Genomic DNA, 21,300 nt, shown 5'->3' on the forward strand with positions numbered 1-21,300 from the left:
AGTAAGAGTCTGACACTCCCTCTCGCCTCGCCCAACGCGAAAGAAGTCATTGGATGATGTTCCCCTCTTAAAAAAAATGTGGATTGACAGAAGTGAAGTCTCAGGTCCGGTCGTTGAATCAGATAATAAGCATAACAGCTGTAGATTATGAAGTCTTTATTTTTGGTTAAATTCTATTGTTTCGTGTAGATGACCATTATTTTTATCTAGATGTCACTAGTCGCGTTATCAGTATGACCCTCAGGTTTATGGTCTTGTGGTGCGGTTTGCTAGAGTGAGGTCTGCGTCAGTCGCGGATGCTTGAGAGCTGACCCCAGGCGGTGCCCGCGGCAGTCTGATGCAATCATCCATAACGTCGTAAGGCCCATCTTTGTTAGACGTATTCGCGTTAAGGTAGTGATGTTTAGACCCATACCCATTCATGTGTAGTATATTTAATGTTGTGGTTTTATATTATAACTTAACCATTAAATTATTAAAGTCACATAAGTTTAGTAAAATTGCTATTTTGCCAAGGACTTTTGAATAGCATCTTAACAAAACAAAAAAACATTTTATTATGAAAAACTCATGTTTTTTTAATAAATAAACCTAACCTTGAACAGTGCAATAATATAATTTAATATTTTAACATAGATATATTTTTTTGAATTTAACTTTAAAATCATCTAAATCAAAATTACATAATCTTAATTAATAAACAAACTGCTTTATCAAATGACTGACGAGTAGTTTACAGTTATATTCGAGTTGGTAAACTGTTTACAATAATTAGTTCAAACAAGGTAAATTACTCCACAACTGGCGTGATCGCGTGAACAACGTATGGAAGAGGAAGTGTTGAGATTACAGACATTGGTACACTTTCAGCTGCATACAGCGGGTAATTAAAAATTCACTCATCATTCGTGAACATAATTTCATTATAAATACTTAGTGAAAGTATATTATGCTTTCTATGCATTCTATGCTTTCTTTACTCCACATGCTTTGAGAGAGTAAATTAGAATTTAAAATATCTAAAATATATATTCGTTCGACGGAAAAAAATTGTTAATTTAACATTTAATAATACACGTATTGATGAAGCATAGATTTACCAAAAAAACTACAAAAATATAACCTCAATAATTCTAAATAAAAACAGTATCAAACTCCTTAGAGTTACCGCGAGTCACAGATGTCGGTGCGGTGCGCGGTCATCTCGCGAATTAATTGGCTGGTTCTTATCCCGAGCCGCATTCTACGCACGTTTCAAAACCGTGCGTTTAGCGTAATAGTCCCCCTTTACTACCTGAACGTTAGGCTTATTTTATTACATTCATATTGTACAATATTCACATGTCGTTGCTACAAACAATAATACGATAATTAACATACTTGGAAAACTAAGAAAATTCACGGAATTTTACAACTCTGACACAAGCGCCGAATGTTTATGGACTAAAAGCAATATAAGTATTAAAATTAATGAAATTATTATAATGGGATTTGGGGACAACTTAATCATAATAATTGCGAATGTTAAATAAAATTAAATAATCTTTCAAGTTTAATGCAGTCTTTTAATTTTAAAGGACAAATGAATGAAAATTTATTTAACATGTAAGTAATAATTTATTTCAACTAGTGGTCGCCTAGTGGTTGAAATTCAACCGTATACGATTTAATTTACAATACCACTTAACATACGTTCAAGGATATTTTTTATTTAACTCAAACTCAAACAAACTCTTTTATAAAACTCTATTCATATGAGACGTCAACATCATCGCAATGTCTATCGATTTTGACGTTTTGTCAAATACGATCAGATACTATGCATGTGTGTGTAATGTTTTATTTATTGATTTAATGTACTTTATAAGCATTATTTTTGAAAAATATAAGCGTGTTGCACTTCTCCTACACATAAACTATAAGTGTACCAAATTTTATGCTCCTACGTCCGCGCAATTTTCGTAAAAAGCGGTCCAAAGTTTTTGCATCACGTATTAATATATAGATTGTCTTGTCAACTGTGTAGATAGATTTAAAAAAAATACAGATAAAGCAGCACTTATATATGTTTGTGGGAACTGGGAAACGTATGTATAAAGATGAATGGATGTTTAATATAGTGACGCCCTTTGATTGTTTAACATAACTCATTTTGGTCAAATCCTTACTAATTATAAATATGTTTAGGTTGAGCAATGAGCATGTATAATTTATTATTGCAACCCCGTTTGTTCCGATCCGTGAAATTTTCGGAAAATCCTTGGATAAAAAGTATCCTGTGCCCACTTCCTGGTTCTAAGCTCTAAGCCACCAATTTCCAGCCAAAAGGATTTAGCCATTCTTCGTTTATAAATAGTGAAACTAAAACGACTTTCTTTTACATATGTACGGTACGAGTATAAAGAATTGGATTGAATGGCACAAAGACACATCCCGAAGTAAAATATAGCTTACTTTTTAATATATTCCATATTTTATTTTCCTCATCAACTGACATTTAAACAATGTTCAATACTAAGAACAAAGGTCAACTTTCAAACCCCATAGTTCAGTGGTCACGATAGCCATTCATTTATCACCACAGCTTTTGTTTGCTGACGACAACTACAAATGTTATTAGTACATATTGAACTTTATGACTTTGTCAAAAGGGTTTACATTTGTCATTAGGTCACTCTAGAGAATCATATTGTCTTAGCTGTTTATTGTTGAACATGGAAGACAATGGGCGTATGATTGTGTAGATGAAATAAACAAAATTTAAGGTCCAGACTTCACTAAAGCGAAGGAAAAGACTCATAGATCTCTTGACTAAGAGAAGTACTTATTAAAAGGTTTATTAACCTTTCTCAATAAAGTGTATACAGAGCACCAAAAAACTCCCAATCATCAAAATGTTTCCCATACAAAAAAGGTTTTGTTACAACGTACCATGTAATTATTTTATCATAGAATTAAAGCAGAAAGTGGAAGTCCATATTTTACCTAAACTTAAAATGGTATATAAAATTCGTAGCAATTGGCGTTCCATTGTCTCTGCCTTCCCCCATGGGAGACAGGCGTGAGTTTATGTATGTATGTAAAAAGATTAACGACAGCCAAGTTTCCAAAACATTAACTAACAGACGAGGAAATTAAAGAGTTAGTGATAGTTATCTCTTCAGTTTCGTGAGTACAAACATCGTGTTAAACAAAAATGAGATAAACAGTGGAACAAGCACGAGACACCACTAATGTTTATTTTTGCATATTCATAACATTTCGCGATAGAAATCTTTTGCCAAAGAGAAATGTTCTTGTTACATATACAATACAAAGTTACATAGTTTCAAACTATTACTTTCATTCGTACTTTTAACACATAAATGTGATATATTACCTCAGTTGCGATGTTCGACATAATAATCTCATAAGAGGTGAAGCTCATTCTAAACTAATATATGTACATAATTAATTAACCTTTTTGTAGGGACTAATTAAAATTAATAACACGATATCTGTTTTAACCTAGTTTGGTAACATTAATAAATCATTCGATCTAGATTAGGTTTCGGAATCTTTTTCGTTTGAAATTCGTCTTAGATTTATGTGTAGAACTATTGTTTTCCGGAGCTGCCGTCTACTTAACGGATTTACCGAGGCTTCGGCTCGAAGGGCAGAAGTAGAAATGGGGTGGTTTTTACTCAGTAAGAGTCAAGTGTTGATGAAGTCAATGAATGATTTTTACTACTATTTTGTATAAATATGTAATCTGTATCATTCTCATAAAAAAATCTATAAAATTTCTTTGCACTGCCCAAAAAAAATTGATTGTTAAGAGGCAATTTATGAAATACGACGACTTTACATTCAGATATGAATGTTACCTGTGCCTATAGAGTTAGTTTTGTGATGTATATGTATATAAATATATAAGTATATAACCCGTGAAACGGGTTTAAGCGGCATCGTTTAAGGACGCAATCGTGTATGTTCTAACTTCTAATGTCGCAAACTGAGCATCTGACCCGTATTACATTTCCATAGCTCTGCGAGACGAGTCGCATACGAAGAGGCTTCACATATACAACATATACATACATATACGTGCGTGCTTCTAACAGGATCAACTGCTAACTTTCATTTTCTTAAATACTCTAAGCTACAGTTACACGAACAGAGTTTTTATATGTCGTACCTAAATGATATTTAAACATATTGTTACTATGTATGTATCTCTTCCTTATATACCTAATGGCATGTAATATATAAAATTAAATATTTCAAAGTCAAAATTCAATTACAATTTATCTAATTTATCTATCTACCTTCTAGGCCCTTCGACAATATCTTATTTACGAGCAATACTAGTTATTACATCATAATTATAAGGTCACATAAGAGTAGGGTCTCTTGTAGTATATACTTTAATCAATCAAATGAATACCTCTTACATTGAATTTGACATGATTAATTATGAACGTCTTCAATATTATCATTTTGTGGTGAGGGAGCTCTCATGTGCCCTTAGTCGAGCGCGTTGATGTCTTTTGTAGGAACATAATGTTACGATTGTTATGAATTTTATACATGACCAGACTTACTCTAAATAATAATTTAAAATGTTAGCTGTTCGACTAAGATTTTTTTCAAATAATATAGGTACAACGGTTTATTTTCCCTTTATAATTATGCTAAACCTTTGACACAATCATTAAGATTGAAACTTTATAAGCAATTCGCATTCACGATACGTCCATAACAACTATTTATTACTTTTCGTTTGCCAATCTTCAGTCAGTACCGCAGTCATAATACTATGAATAAATAATAATTTATGTGCTGTTATTAAACAAGGTATTAAATTCTAAAATGGCTGAGGAAATCTAAAAACACAAAAGAGCACCACAAACACATACAAATGTTGCGTTGCTTGCGTTAAAATGAAAATGGTGCCGGCGGCGACCATTGCGTCGCGTCGCCTTTAACAAAGAGTTATTTATAAGATTTATATATGTCGTGAAAGCCATGAGGCTGCATAGAATAGAAACATAAAGTTTTATATTTCCGTACATAATATTACTCCGGTCCTTTGTTAAGTTTGAAAAAAATAAACGGTGAGATAATAGTCTGATGAAGAAGCTGAATATAATAGTGTAGATGCGTAATGTTTTAAAAAATATGGCTCACATAACATAGTATACCTTTTAGTCTTGGAAAGTGGTAATTAGAGGTGATATTGTGAGCTTACTGCTACTAAGAATTTTTGAAAAACGATAAAATTCAGCAGTCAAGCGTTTTTTCTATTGACGTGCCTTAATATTAATAAATAAATAAACCTGAAAATTTTTGCTTGGCAGTCGCGATTATGTGGGAATTTACGTCAAACAAAAAATACGAGAAAACTCGGCTGAAGATGCTGCTAATATAATTAGTATAGTCTGCGTAATGTGGTAAAGAGAAAATACAGGTCTATGGATAATGTAACTTGTAATCTTTCACCGTAATCCAATTTAATATTGGCTTGAAGATATTGAGTGAGGTAATTAGAGTTTAGTAACGACTTGCGACAGTTTATGACTCGCAGGGCGTCGCGTCGTCGCGTCGTGTTTGTTGCCTCGTTACCATGGGAACTGAACTCAATGTGAATTCATCACATTCGTTTTCGGTAATGGTATTTTCAAAGAGCATACAATGTATATAGCTTGACTGCATGATTGGTGCAGTAGCTATGCAATCTACTGCTACTAAACGCATCCGTCCCGCACGATTTTTTTTATGTAATCCACTACGAAGAAGTGGACGAAAGGCTACTTACAATTTGGTAATTAGGGTAATGTTAGCAATCTCACCATAATGTTTTATTCTAGACTATAAAGTCTCCGCGGCATAGATTACATAAAATATTGTTTCGAGTGGAAATGGAACACGTTGAATACAGACAAGATAACCTATATAGACGGACAGATCCGATTGAAATATGAATCAGTGAATTCATATTTCAATCGGATCTGTCCGTCTGAAGCTCTACTATTTTATTCTAGTAAAATGACAAAATAATTGCATTAATTTAGTAATCTTAATTCCAGATTGGTTCACTTTATTATGGTTGATTCCTTCACTGAGACCTTATTTAAAGAGGATAATAATAGTGATGTGTAGCACAATGGTAAGTGGCTCGCGTGTGCACGGAGCGAGGTGCTGATGAAGCAACGCGGGACGCCTCATGGGAATCTTTCACGACTTATCGTCGAGCCGGTGTCAGCTCGTGCCTTTATCAAATGTACTAACTAGCTTATGCGTGCACTGGCTTATGAAATCAATTATTTGCGACTGTGGCTAGTTTTATATTATTATTGTTTTTAACCAATTTTGTAAGCTACTGCCAGCCTCGTTGGTCAAGTGACCGCAAGCACGACCTTCGAACAGATCTTGAGCTCGGGTTCGGTTCATTCTGGGTTCGAGTAAAGTACTATAATAATATTTATTCAGTTTCTATAAAATCTACAAAATTTACAAAAATAGACACACTAACACATTAATATGTCCGTCTATCACGCTGAAACTACTGAACGGATTTTGATGAAATCGAAACCGCTAGCAGAAGCTAGTGTTAAATAATATTAACAAGTAAATTGAGAAGTAAATTGAAGTAGGAAGGTATAAGAACATTAGTAGAATGCAAATAACAGCATCCTTGTGCTTATCTAAGTACTTATTGTGTTCCTAAAATATACGCCTTCGTAGATAAATCACAGCGGCAATGTTTGTTTATTTCAATGGCAAGCTTTAGCCGTGAATCATCAAATAACAATATAAGTTTGTTTAATTACTTGCATCTGATAAACAGGTGGGATGTGAGTGATCTGTGTAGTGTAGGCACAATTTATGCCACCGCTCACACTGTTGATAAGCATCTCTTGTCGCTTTATTAGGAAGGAATCTGCAGGAAGGTTAAAACGGACCCTTCTTTATTTAGAAATAATACATACAACGTTGGTTTGACAGTTCTAATAGTCTGTTGGTGTTCCATAATCATGAGCTCGTTCCCAACTGCATTAAAATAATGGTTCTGCAAAATCGCATGACGACACATCTAGATATGTTTTATACTAAGAAATGACGTATTTACACCACCATTACCCACTCCTTAATTTTGATTCGTTTTATCTAAGCATTGTCATCTTATGTTATATGTTTAACTGACCAACTGAATATTTTTTTTAATTTTAATACCTCGTCTATTCAATGAACTATGTATTTTTTGAGCTATATGACGAAATAGTATATCTAAAAGTAGTCTCAGAAATAATGTAACTCTTTCTAAAGAACCTCATTTTATACGAGTAGCGAAGAATTTTGTACCGATAACAGGTTCCTCTTCTTAGTATTTTCAAGACTTGTTTGTAACTATGACTTAGTTGCTTAATCGTCAGCCTCGCAAATTGCTTCACTCACATGTTTCTGAGGTAACAGGAAGCCAATACGTCTGACCTACGTGACCTATTAGGGATTCTAGACTTTTGAAACATATGTAGGTAGGTATAGTTTAGTACATATTGTCGTATTTTTGGGTTTCAACGTGTCTGAAAATCAAAATATGAACTTTTATAATTCTTAATACGGATTGTGAATTTTATTTGTTTTGATTAAAATTCTATATGACTTATTATTACTACAATATCAATGGACAGTATTCTAAAATTTATATTTCAATACAAAATATAAATTCGCAACGAATCAAACAGAAAATTGCATCGTCATCAATCATCATTTAATACAGCTACATACAAACTACAAAGATTTCAATGAATTACAAAAATCATTCAATTACATTCAATTGCAGTCAATGATTGAACAATACAAAGGCTTCCTTCTGGCATTTTTTAAGATGTGCAACTGTATAGAGATGCGAGCAGTAATCACACGATTATGCCTTTATTATACTTATTTACATAATGTCAAGTTACGAGCGCGCGTCGTAATCGTTGTTATATTATGCGTGTGCGTCTATTCGCACTAATGTTTTTAATGTGAATGTGTTTGTTTGACTGTTATGTTTTTTTATGTGTAGATGTAACTGAAGAGTGAAATAAATGATTTTATGACTTAACCGTAATAACAGGAACTAGCTATTAGTTTATTAAGTACTCTAGTAATGGTGATTTAATTGCGACGTCTAACTACGGATTTCAATAACCGATCTCAATCCAAAATATTTAGATTAACATTAGTTCTATAGAGTTTTCGTCAAAAAAGAGGATCGATGCAAAGATTTTGGAGTAATTGGCAGCTAGTCACTTGCAAAGCATTAAAATCAAAAGATCTGTCCATCGTTCTGATTGCTCAGCGGCGGATATATTTATTTTGGCTGATAGTGAAACAAGTATTACAAATAAATGTTACTAATACGTAAGTTATTTTTCCCCTACTTACTTCGCTCAGACAGAACAACGGAGTGAAGTCGCGAGTAACAGCTAACATTTATATATTTTTCAAATACTTTATGTGTTTACTGAAAGTAAAAGGTAAAAGTAGCGTTATGGACTATTATGTTCCGGGTGGTTGCATATTATTACAGATTGTCTCACATTCTTCTTTTGATATGTATAATATAAGTTGAGTTGATTTATTGGTTGCACAATAAATTATTCATAATGGAAATAACGTTCAGTATGAGCGATGTTCGAAGACAGGATAATTCTATGCCGACCTGGTGCTGCGGACTATCTAGCGGGTTTACCAGGGCTCCGGCTCAAAAAGCAGGAGTAGGAACGGGGTGGTATTTTGTCAGCAAGAGTCTAACACTCTCTCTCGCTTTGCTCAAGGTGGAAAATTTTTTGATGATTTTCCTTCTCAAAAAAAGGATAATTCTATATTTCCTACATTTACTGTAGGATTTTCTTACATTGGTGGGTGCGCCTTTACATCACAATCAGACCAAGAATAATAGTTGTTTAACACAACAAATTGATATATTCAGAACACGAACCTGTGAACGTTTTGTAGCATTCGGTTGCCATCATTGCGCCACCCGTGCAAAATATAATTGAAATGTGTGGTACATTTCGGTATTATTTTCTCGACAACAAATTAAACACAGATTAAATTATCTCTAATGCCGGTCAATAGAAGTCATGTATTCTCATCATTACATGAAGATTTCATTCACAAATGCACCACTATCTAAGCTACACATAATGTATTATTACATCATGCTTGTACCGTATTGATTACCTAGATGCAAAACAAATGATCGTTAATTATGGCGACAGAAATAAAAAGCTGACTCTCTCACGCCTATTATATGCCACGACCATTTATTAGTTCAGACACATGTAGACTTGATATATATTATTAAAAATAAATAGTTAGTAATTAAGTGTGACTGACTATGGAGACATAATTGATGATTTTCTCAATAGATTGGCATTACCGTGCAATGATTCAGTTCGTGATGTAATGCAATAAAACGTTTGACTAATGAGCTAACAAAACATTAGTTCGCAGATAGACATCGGTTATGTCTAATAAATCACGCGTCTGTTCCATTGGGTATGTTATATGCCACAGTCTAGAGAAATGTGTTTGTTTAAGTTACATGCTTGTTTGTAGGATACTGATACCTTTTTCATTTATCCATTATTTCCTACATACGAAAACTGATATACATTTTTTAATGAATTTGGTATGGAATTAGATTTCAGCAAAAAGATAATAGGATATTTTTGCTTAAAATAATGAGTGATTAGGCAGTAACTCAATTGGAAAATAACATTAATAACTTAATACAGTAGGAGAAAAAAGGAAAAACATTTTTCAGCTTTGATCGACAAACATAACAAACATTAAAAAAATTGTGCACTTCGTGAAACATTTACTAATCTAATTATTCACGGCACTACTCAAATGTTTAAACGTGAACAAATGTTACATTGAGGAGCCGGCGATGTATCAGTCTGTGCCCACTGTGGTAGCGCACGGGGCGGGCGGCGAGCTTTCAGTTCTCCCCTCCCGAGGCCGGGCGGGCGGCGCACGCGCATCCACCGCCAGTCCCTTCGCGACGCACCTCGCGACAACATGTCCCCTCTGTGGATCTTGCTAACATTGCTCCCCGTCCTGGGTAAGTCCACCGCGTGTGACCCGCACCTGCTTCGTACACTGTGACATATCGGAAGTGACCGGAATATTCTATCGTGTCAATTCTCTTCTGCGGTAATGTTCTTAAAGAAGAATTGCATCGTGTGATTTCCTTTGCAGTCTTTATTTTGATGTGTTTTCATGATACATTGCGCTGTGAGGAAATAATGGTGTTGTGCAGCTCGGGTTCGCGCGTGCGCATCTCTGTGAAAGTATTTACTTAATTTGTGTGTTCCTAATGTGCAGGACATCCGGGCGCGTGGGAAGACATTTTCAGTTTCTTGTTTCGAAATCATATTTTTATAACACTTCTATTGTTCGACAATTGTGTTGTGCTTCTATTTATTACTCTAGGCAATAGAATCGGTAATGGGATTAAACGCAAAATAAGATTTCTTCTTAATAAAAGCAAAATAAACTCTACTACCATTCACAAACATTATAAAAAATATGAATTTTAATTTAATAATCTGTTTTAAATTTATTTATTACTGTATCTAATTACACGCTAAATAATTATAGTCAGTTAGATAACGTAAATCGTGAATCATGTTATAAAAAGGGTCTGAGCTATGTTGACCTAAATGAACGCCCACGACTCCGTGAGGTACGTCTGTGTGTTTTGTAAGAGCTATCTCGTGGCCCGAGCATCAGGTTCGCATTAGAGATGGGCCGTGTGTCGGGCGGTGCGAGCGGAGTGCACGTCACTTGCGCAACCGATGCACTTTCCATTTGCCGCTGCGCCCGCGTCGATCGCGCATCGCCACGATAATCGATTCCCCGGATTTGCATAAGTGATTTTCCCACGCTCCGCTCTCCGTAAGAACTAGGGCGGCGTGACGGCCAGCGAACGGATGGGTAGCCTCAAGGTTCGGGCACTTACCCGGCTGTACACATCTTGCCTTTACTCGCTCATATTGTGGTTGAAGGGTCGCCTGCATGTCGCGCACCTACAGCCGTAGTTAGGCAAGTTGACCCACTTTGTGGTTAGACATTTGTGTTTGACATATAATCCCTTCCTTTCGTGAACGTAAAACGACGCTGGTATGTAACAAGGATACCGCATGCACTGAGCGTCCTTAAGTCGCTCCACACAGACTCATACACGAAAAGATACGCCTAATTGAAATTAAAATTCATAACAAATTCTTGTTTTGGTAACTGCACATTGCAAATGTAGATTCCATGGTTATTAACGCATTTAAAGCCTACGTTGCTAGTGAATGTTGCAACGATGTGAACCAATAACGTTTTTGCTTCATAACATTATATTGTGTGGAAAATCTAATGTATTGAACCATAACAATCAAAGCGTGAGAAAAATAACGTTTACCTTGTTTTAGAAGAATGGAAGCGAAAGTGTATTTGTGTATCGACTATATTTATGCGCGGAGCACATTTTATCGTGTATTGATGAATGAACGATCACCTGTCGATATTTGACTGAGTCATCACAACAATCCGTTACATCACTGCATACATTAGCATAAATCGCGGAGTAAAGCACGCAACATTGAAATATAAGCAAATAAACAAAGAAATTTCCGGTGTTGCAATGTTTTGCGTACTGTTGTGACATTGATAGCATCTTCTATAGCAATAAAACTCGATATGTAATTGCGCCACTTAATTTCACGGTGCATCAGCTAACAGGTTGTAAGTATGTTTGCGAAAGTAAAAAGATTAGTGAGCTCGGAGCAGTTAGTCGCTGTCCATCAAATTTTATTTTATGTAAACACATTTGTAATAAGCATTTTATTTATTTGTAACGTAACATATCAAACATATAAATGACTGACATCAAATTATATCGTCAGTTCTCTTTACGAAATTATTAGTTCACTTGTTGATACAACTAGGTATAGTTAGTTACCTTCAGTAACTTCCACACCAAATGTATATCAAATATTATTAACATTGTTTAGTCGTAACTAAGATTTGTATTCAAATCTTTAGCTCTACAATATGTTACCAAATACCCACAAGATCATTACAGTCAATAATTACGATCATCTTTCTCACGGACAATGAGGAAGTGACCCGACAGCCAAACGATATTGTTCACGTACCCATAATGACACATCTCATATATTATGACCTTTTGATTGTAAAAGAGATCAGAATTTGATTGTGTGCTCTGTTAGACGTTATTACACTTACATAAGGTAGTGGTGACCTTTCGTGGAGGATGCTATGGCACCTTATAGCGCGCGCGGTTGTGCAAGAGCCCGCGATCTTATCTCTAACCCGCTGCCCCCTCTCACGGTGAGCACACACGCATGGGAATCCACTAATCTAGCACCGCTATTTGATCTTTACCGGACTATAAGTTTAATTGTTCTAGCGTTTTATACACAGGCTCTTAGAACAATAAACTGTTTGCTAGATTTATCTGTAGTCGTTTGTTTTAATTGCTTAATGCGTACTTTAGTTATCTCGGGTGTTTGGGATTTGGGTGGCATTTACAGCAGTAATTAATTGTTAGGTGCTGGAATGATATAAATTGTTACCTTAATAGATAATAGAGCTTCAATATTAAATAAAAATCAGAGTTAATCCTGTACATTAATAGAGAATAGCTCTACTAGTTTCGAATCACAGAGAGACTCTTCAACATGAGCAGCGTGCGCAGATGCGGCTACGTTGCGCATCCTACTCGGTTGTATCTAACTTAGTCAAATTCTAAATGAGTATGTCTCTAATATATTATTTTGTTCAATATCTTTTGCATAAGTATTTAATTAAGTGCTTTCCTTTTAAAAAAGTACCTGACGTCACCCAAATCCACGATTCCAGAGATAATTTTCAATCAAAATCCAAACAAATCACTTCTATTGTTTTACAACAAACAAAACTGAAATCGATTTATCTGCGTATTACTCGAATGTCTTAGGTAAAAGTAGCGCGCATATGCGTTCAAGATTGAAGTGGACAGCCATAGGTACAGGCATTACGAATTGGTTGTAACGCGTTGTGTTGGATCGAGACAATACTGAGTACTATCCTACCTAATACGGAAGACAAAGTGAAGCTATTACTACGTCGTACGCCGGATACGAGTGAAATGTACCGTGTTCTACAATGTAGAGTAATGTTCTAATTCAAGTACTTACTGAGCCTTATATGCCTTGTTCACATTATGGTAGTATCTTAGTCTAGTAGCGAGTACTTAGAAACTATCTCTTCCTTCTGTTCTAAAATCAAAGCGAAAGAGAGGTACTAAATACTCGCAATTCAACTAAAATGCTAGCGTAGTGCGAACAAGGCATTATTCACTGAGATGGTCTTAGCTCAGTTTGCTGTAGAAAACGCGGAGAATAGAGATTATTTTATTAATTTGATAAGGCATGCCTAATGTCATAAAAATTTATAAATAAATTGCTATTATACTACATGAGAAGTACTACACAGATATGACAAAAGATTGTGCACATGATTGACATCTCAAAAAAGCACCTTAATTGAACCAATATTAAGTAATCAATTTGAATGTACATAGTTCTGTCCCTTAGTATGAATTTGCTTTACGTTGAAGGAAAACGAAACGAGAGCACGTTCGGCGAAAACGCTCTCTTTTCATTTTCGTTCATCGTTTAGCAAATTCATAATAAGGATACTGATATGTAGCTTTCCCAAAAACTATATCTGATTATGTTTTGATCACCATATTAACAAAGTCAAGGAATTTCTGATAAATCAAGGCCGATTAATGAGGCGGCTAGACGATTTTTTTGCTTCAATAACGAGTTCGCTCATCAATCACCTACCGTAACACTTTTATTTTTCTTCATACATTTCGAAACTAACTAATAAATAACAACGTATTGAACCCATTGATATATTGGACTGAAGATGTTGTAATCGAACGGATATTAATATAATTTAATTGCGATATAGATGAGAGAATGACATTTACTTTATATAGCTCTAGTGACTTAAGCAGGCTTCACTTAGTTTCACATCCGGTAATTCACTCAAATCCATTCAAATTAATATTAAACTATATCAAACGATATCTTATAGATTACTAATTTGTGAAGTGGTTGATGATGCATCTGTCCAGTAAGAGTCTTAATTTGACATCCAGGTCAAATTTAAGTAGATCGTAGTCTAGAATTGTGCTCGGTATAGGACAATAGGTTTCCTTCCAAAAACCTTTTTTAATAATAACATAACGTAACGCCTTTTGTCCTTAAAGGGGTAGACAGAGATGCATATTACGGCACGTAATGCCACTGTACAATGTACTGTACAACTACTTTTCGCTGTTTGTGTTATAAGTCCCATGTAATAGGGGGTGAGCCTATTGCCAGATTCTGGGCACAATTCCAGATCTGTGTTACTACTGAGAATTTTTCAAATATCCGCAAAAGGCCAAGCAATACTTTGCCCAACCCGGGAATCGATCCCGAGACCAATTGCCCGACAGTCGCACTTACGACCACACGGCCAACAAGCCAGCTAAAGGCTAGGAAATCCTAAATAAAATCCTAAACTCATTAGAAGATTCTGATACATTAACAAACTTTATTTTATTGCAATTTTCCCTAGTTACTGCCTCGCAGATGTTTAACTAGTAACGTTCACCAGGATTAGCGTGTTCCAAGTAGTTGACTGTAGTTATGTCGCAATGTACTCGTCTCATTAGACGTTGTGCCTGCCGCCTAGTTATTGCACGTTTACTTCAAGTGTCGCTGTGATTACAATAGTCGCCTTGGACGATGAGAACACTACCACAGCCCATTGCCACCGAACGTCGCCCAAAGTCAAAATTGACAATTGTTATCTATGAAAATCTTGATAAAATTGCTGCTTTTAATTTAAAAAATGTTGTTGGTTTTTGTCAAGTATGTCACGGTTTGATGAATATAATTATAAACGAGTATTATTGTTCATGTTTCAGAAATTTTTGTTTACGTTAAACGCTATGGGTGTCACCGAGCGACCGACGTAGCGGAGGATTTTCTTTCAACATTTTTTATAGGTAGTCAAAGGGCTAAAAGACAACATTATGAAGTAATAGCCATTTATTTGCAACATACCATAAGGCATAGTTACAAGTACATAAGATCTAAAATTCATTATGTAACGATAAATTCGTGAAACTCATTTTACATGTAACTTTTTCTCGATGACGTAAATCTTGGATAGTTAAAAATCAGTAGTTATAGGGAGGCTTGTAGGTAATTACTGTTTTAAAACTATGTCGGTTATTGCACTTGCATAGATGAATATATTATGAGGTTTCGTGGGAATCATGGCAATTAATCATAAATTAAAATATTTATTACATTTTACGCATAAATCTTTTCAAATTAGAACAGTTTAGATGAAACATCATCCAAATACATAACTTTATTAGATGTTAAACGTAAATAAATCTTCAGTTCATTACACAACGAATACCAACGGAGTCAACAGCACAGCGATGACTTCACTGCATTACTCATTGCATTGTATTACAAATATTCTCTTTACATGTCACACAGGGAGCGCGGAAAGGTTCAACTGTAAAGGTCGGATCTTGGGCGCGTACTATGCAGACGCTAAGTCTGGCTGCAAGGCCTTCCACGTGTGCGTGAGGGTCGCTGGAGGAGGAATCAGGGACTTCAGGTTCTTCTGTCCCCCGGGCACACTGTTCCACCAGGAGGCACAAACCTGCACGGACTGGGGAGACGACGACCCACTCGCCTGCCCCGCAGACATCTACGACGGTCAGTTCGATCTCTACAGGATCGGATCCGGTGAGCTAGCTTTGCAACTAACAAAACACTCACAAATGTCTTTAAAAGATCGGATATGTCAAAGGTTTTGTAATAGTAATATGACAATAATTTGAATTTCTTTGGTACTCTAATCGAATAAAGTGGAAAGTCATTATGTTTCAAACGAATGATTCAAGTAATTGCTATGTTAAAACATCAGCAATATTTAATAACAACATGACACTATTTATTTTATTATTTATGATTTCCTGAATATGTGAAAATAGAAAGTTATAATACATATAAGTTAGAATTGAGTGGCATCTGATATTTGTGAGTGGTGCTGTACAATAAATTAGAGCTGTATTAAAAAAAACGCTTAGAGCAGAATAGGCAGTTGTGTATATATTTAATGTTATTGAAAAGACGATTTCATCCCGTCAAGTGAATCTAGTTTGTATAAATAAACGATTACTTGTATTGATTAGGCAGTGGGTGGCAATCAGTCATAATAAGTCATGTTATTAATATTTACGCAACATCATCGAAAATTGTAGTAGAAATAAATAAGCTACTCAAGGTCAACATATGATGAGTTGATCAATTATGGCTAATGAGAATTATTGGTACAGAGTACCATCATGCCCACTGATCGACGTCTGCTGTGAGACTCTTGGTAACAAATCACAACATACTTAAGCTTCAGCCGTACGCTTGCAACAAAAGCTTTTATCGATTTAAAAATTGGTTTTTCAAATGCAACGCAAGCCAAGAAATGTCTGCCTTGTAAAACAAGCTGGAGCTTCAAAATTTTCTGTAGATGTAGTATTCTTCATTTAGTAGTTAAATCCTACGTATTTTTAATATGTGTGCTCTTTCGAAACAGGATTTGACACCAAGAAGTTGTCGTCTTATGGAAATCGCGATGATGAAGCTGAGTTCGGTCTCCAGCGCGCTGAGACCGGTGACCGTCGGCTGTCGCAGAACAATGTCGCCCAGAATCGACCTGACTCTGACCTTCGAGCAGCTCACTCGTCCGACTTCTTCAGCGGACAACGTGACCGTGGCCGTGATGAACAAACCCCTCCTGCTTCCTCCCCATCCCCAGTCTCCTCACAACAGCCCTACCAACGCCAGTCATTCCGTAGACCCACTACCCAACGCACTTACCCCACAACCCAGCGCACGTTCCCCACAACACAATACACCACACCCGCACCACCTCCATCCAGTCAACCTCCTGTACCACCCCAGCAGTATGACGTACCTTCAAAACGTAAACTAGTGAGGAAACGTCCCATATACGTCTCTACTAAAGCCCCACCCACCACTTTCCCACCAAACACTCCTCCCCAACAACAGCAACAACAGCAGCAGCAACAACAACAACAGCAACAATATTCGGAGCCACAACCACAACAAAACTTTAACCGCCGTTTCAACGCACAGAACAGGCAACAAGCCTTCACTCCCCCTCCAAACGTACCTCCACAATACAAACAGTATAAAGACGAATACGTTGAAGTTCCTAGAGTGACTCCAAAACAAAATAATAGGTTCTATCCCAATGGTGCTCCTACCTCTTTCCCTCAGCCCTCGTCCACAGCGGCCCCACGGTTCAATAAAAAGGACGGTCTTATTGAATTATATAATTACGACGCACAATCAACTCCGGGACTAAATGTTCAGAACGAAAATCGACCCTTCAAAGTTAGAAATAGCTTCAATGTACAAGATGTTCCTAGAGACCCAGAATTCGCGCGTGCCAAGAACTTTAATAACTTCAACAACAGAGTGGAGAACAACAGAGAGAATATTAGAGACACACCTACAACTGTAGACTACAGCGTTTCTGCAAGAACTTTCCCTACCACTACGCCAGCTTACAAAAACTTCAACAGCGTCTCATATGAACCCGAAAAGAATAATTTCGTTCCTTTCTCGAAACAGGCTTATTACAACAATCCTACGACCACGAGCGCTCCATCGACTACGATCTACACGACCTCACGCCCTGAACCTCCACCTAACTTGAACACAGTGGCATACAACACCAACCTGGCCTTCAACACTCAGTCTGCTAACTTTGCTGAGGACACTGATGAAGATGACGGCCAGTATCATCCTCCACAAGGAGAAGATGACGGACAGTACCGGCCAGAATTGTATGACCGGGAACTACTAGCTGGGGCTCATTCACTCAACATTGCTGCTAGTGGCAATAGGCTACCAGAAGAACGCAAAAAGTATGCAAAAACACAACCTCCACCGAAGCCATCAGCTCAAACTGCAGCCCCAAGGCCCTTCAGACCTGCCCCTACACCGACTGCTCCTCCCACAACGAGAGCTCCGGAACCAATTTATACGACAACACCTCAGCCACAGACGATAAACACGCAGCGCACTTTCGATTATTTCCAAACGTACACCACGACGTCGAGGCCCGCTGACTTTCAACCATTGAACCAGAACTTCCCACCAGCTAATGATGCACCTGCGGGGCCCACGACGACCGTAGCTCCCAGAGCACCAGAGACCAGGCCGCCTCGTCCACCGAGCCGCGTGCCCGTGCCGCCCTCGCCACCCTCTACTCCGGCACCACGACCCACCACTCGTGCGCCACATTTCGCGAACCCTGCACACGAAAAAGAAGACAATAGTTACGACTACGCGTATTATGACTCCGATCCAGGGTTCACCGAGTACGAGCATATAGAAGAATTTGGTAAAACTAAAACAAGAGCGTAAATTATTATTGTGTTACATTACATCACTGCCATTAAATTAGTCGCCTCTTTAGAACAGTAACTATTTAACCAGTTGCCTTTGGAATGTAGGTATTGTTGAGCTATTCATTAGCAACGAGAACTTATTTTGTCTAGTTTATATGCAGGGATATAGTTTTAAGACTGCTAATTCGTTAATGTATGAAAAGCAATGGCGTATTTCTTATTTTATTAAACTAATTAATGATTATCAAATCAAAGTACAATAACTATTGTAAATAAATTGTCCGTGGAATCACGAGTTTCTAGATTGAATGCAAACAGTTGTATCTTTATCTAAAGAGGCTTACCCGTAGTTACCCTAAATTATTTGTGATATTATTATTGATGTTTCTATTGGTATAAGTCGTTTGTTACCATGTAAGAATTAATAACAATCTCGAATTTACGCAAGAAGTTGTACTCTCTTGCTGACATTGGTGTTTACCGATATAGATTTACGTTTTATCTATGTACAATAGAAAGTAAGTTATGACGATAGATTGTAAAATATTTCATTGTAAATAAAGTTTTCTTAATAAACAATGGCTTGTGCAATTTGTGTCACTTCTCAAAGCACGTGAGAACCAGTGAACAATTTAGACGTTTAGCCGAGCACTGCACATATGCAGACAAACAAAAGAACGCTTTCAACACTATGCTGTGACTCTGTGACGCCGATAACTATCTGCATACTGGTGTTAAGTCGCATTACGTAGGTACAATAACTGTTTAACACAGTGTTTAAAGTGAAAACTGTGAAAATATTCATTCACCAAGAATGTTAATATGTACCTATTTAAAATAAATACCTAACATACCTTATTCAAATAAATTTCTTCAATAATCTAATCAAAACAATTCGTTAAATAATTTCTGCCTAATGCATACCTGCATGCATCTAAATATTAGTTATCACATGAAAAATTACAAGTAGATAGAAATTATTGTAGATAGAAATTATTGTAGATAGAAATTATTGTAGATAGAAATTATTGTAGATAGAGACTTTCCATAAAATTAAAAGTAAAGAGAAAATCTTATACAAGCTGAGTTAGATTGTTTATTTTAGTAGGTATTAGATAGTCACACCGTATTGCGGGTTCGATTCCCGTAAGAAAGAATCCTTTGAGTGATCCATAATTTCTTATTAATGCGCTATGATGCGAAGACATGTGAAATTTTAAACGTTTTTATATACGGAACATGAGAAAACGTTGGTTAGTCTGTGACAAAGTTTAAAAATAAAAGAAAACCTAATACCGTCATAGAAATATAAACTTTTTTCAAAGCCTTCGTGGTTTCCCTCTTTAAATGATACTTGCTCATTTATCATGAAAATATGAATGTAAAATAAAATTGTAGTGAAATATTTTTATGTTGTGAACAATGCCATCTATTGTCGAGTAGCTAAACTTAAAAGAAAAATATGCAATTAGTTTTTTTTCAGTTTTTCTTATTTCTGAATCATCATCCTTTCTATTATCTTTTTTATTATTTCTGAAAACAACATTCATTTATAATTTATATCTATAACACTACAATTAAAACAAAATATATAGGTAGTAACTATTTTATTACGGCTTAAGCTATTCACCAACAGATGTCGCTAGCTGCATGTTCTGACTGCAAGATTGAATAATGAATATTTGATTATATTTGATAAAATGTAGACCTCCGGTATTCCTTATTAAGTTGTATCTGAATAAATATTGTTATTACAATGTTATTATAGATTTGATAAAATACCCTAAAATCATCACTTAGGTACTTGTCACTAAGTCAAACATTCAGCGAGTTCACTGTCCATGTTTGATTGACGAATGGGTAAGACATGTGTAGCATGAATAATTGTCCGAAACTTACACCTTTATGACACGCACTGGAGTACGTACTGCCAGATTTTAATAGTTACTGAGAATTGGTGGGAATTGAGCCATGCTAATGTGTTTTACAAGGAAGAAATCACGAATTCGTTGAGGGAAAATCCGTTTTTAATAATTCACATGCATCCGTTCGGTCGTGTCCATCCTTTGATTTATAACAGTACAAAAAAAAAAAGAATTTGGCCTGCCCAAAATTTCCATATAGGTAAAAATGATTTTTTATTCAAATGTTTAATACCCAATGTGTTTTTCCGCATTCTTATATTTGCCTTTAGTTAGCTTTTAAGGCCCAGTAGATACCTATCGTATCTAAACACAAATAAATGTATTAAGTACAATAAATATGTAATAAGCTTTTTTTCAGGGGGAAAAATCATCCAATGACTTTAAACTAAGTAAACCCAACACACACAATCGATCGAAACCGAATTATAATAATATGTCTAATATAAAATTCGAGTACAACGTGCCTAGTCATCGCACTTGAGCAAAGTCGCATATAAATTGCAATTCATCTTTACAAACAGATTAGTAATTATCTGCTGACTAATTTCATAAATTACCCCGTAGCAGTTTGTACCTTATTATAGCCATATGTATATGTAGGTACTTACCTTACTATTATATTTACCAATTTTATTAAGTTAGAACACTTATGACCAAGCCACTTATCAATTGTTTTATTATGTTCTTTATTAATAATTAAGGGCCTACGTATAATAAAATTAGAATCCTAAGCAGCCAAGAACATAAACAACGGGATTTTGTGAAGTAAATATGAGATGTCATGATGATGATGAAAATTGTCTGCGGGTGATACCGTGA

The 21,300-nt window shown here is 35.9% G+C and overlaps 1 protein-coding gene across 1 annotated transcript; it reads left to right on the forward strand.

The window, feature by feature from the left end:
• Window positions 1–9,935: 9,935 nt before the first annotated feature.
• On the forward strand, window positions 9,936–19,147 carry LOC118280820 (integrator complex subunit 3 homolog). Its single transcript, XM_035601201.2, has 3 exons — window positions 9,936–10,102; window positions 15,609–15,863; window positions 16,711–19,147. The coding sequence occupies exons 1-3, from the start codon at window positions 10,060–10,062 to the stop codon at window positions 18,570–18,572; spliced, it is 2,160 nt and encodes a 719-aa protein (XP_035457094.2). The 5' UTR covers window positions 9,936–10,059; the 3' UTR covers window positions 18,573–19,147.
• Window positions 19,148–21,300: the final 2,153 nt, after the last annotated feature.

This window comes from Spodoptera frugiperda, chromosome 20 (genome assembly GCF_023101765.2).
Source record: "Spodoptera frugiperda isolate SF20-4 chromosome 20, AGI-APGP_CSIRO_Sfru_2.0, whole genome shotgun sequence".
Taxonomy (NCBI): Eukaryota; Metazoa; Arthropoda; class Insecta; order Lepidoptera; family Noctuidae; genus Spodoptera; species Spodoptera frugiperda.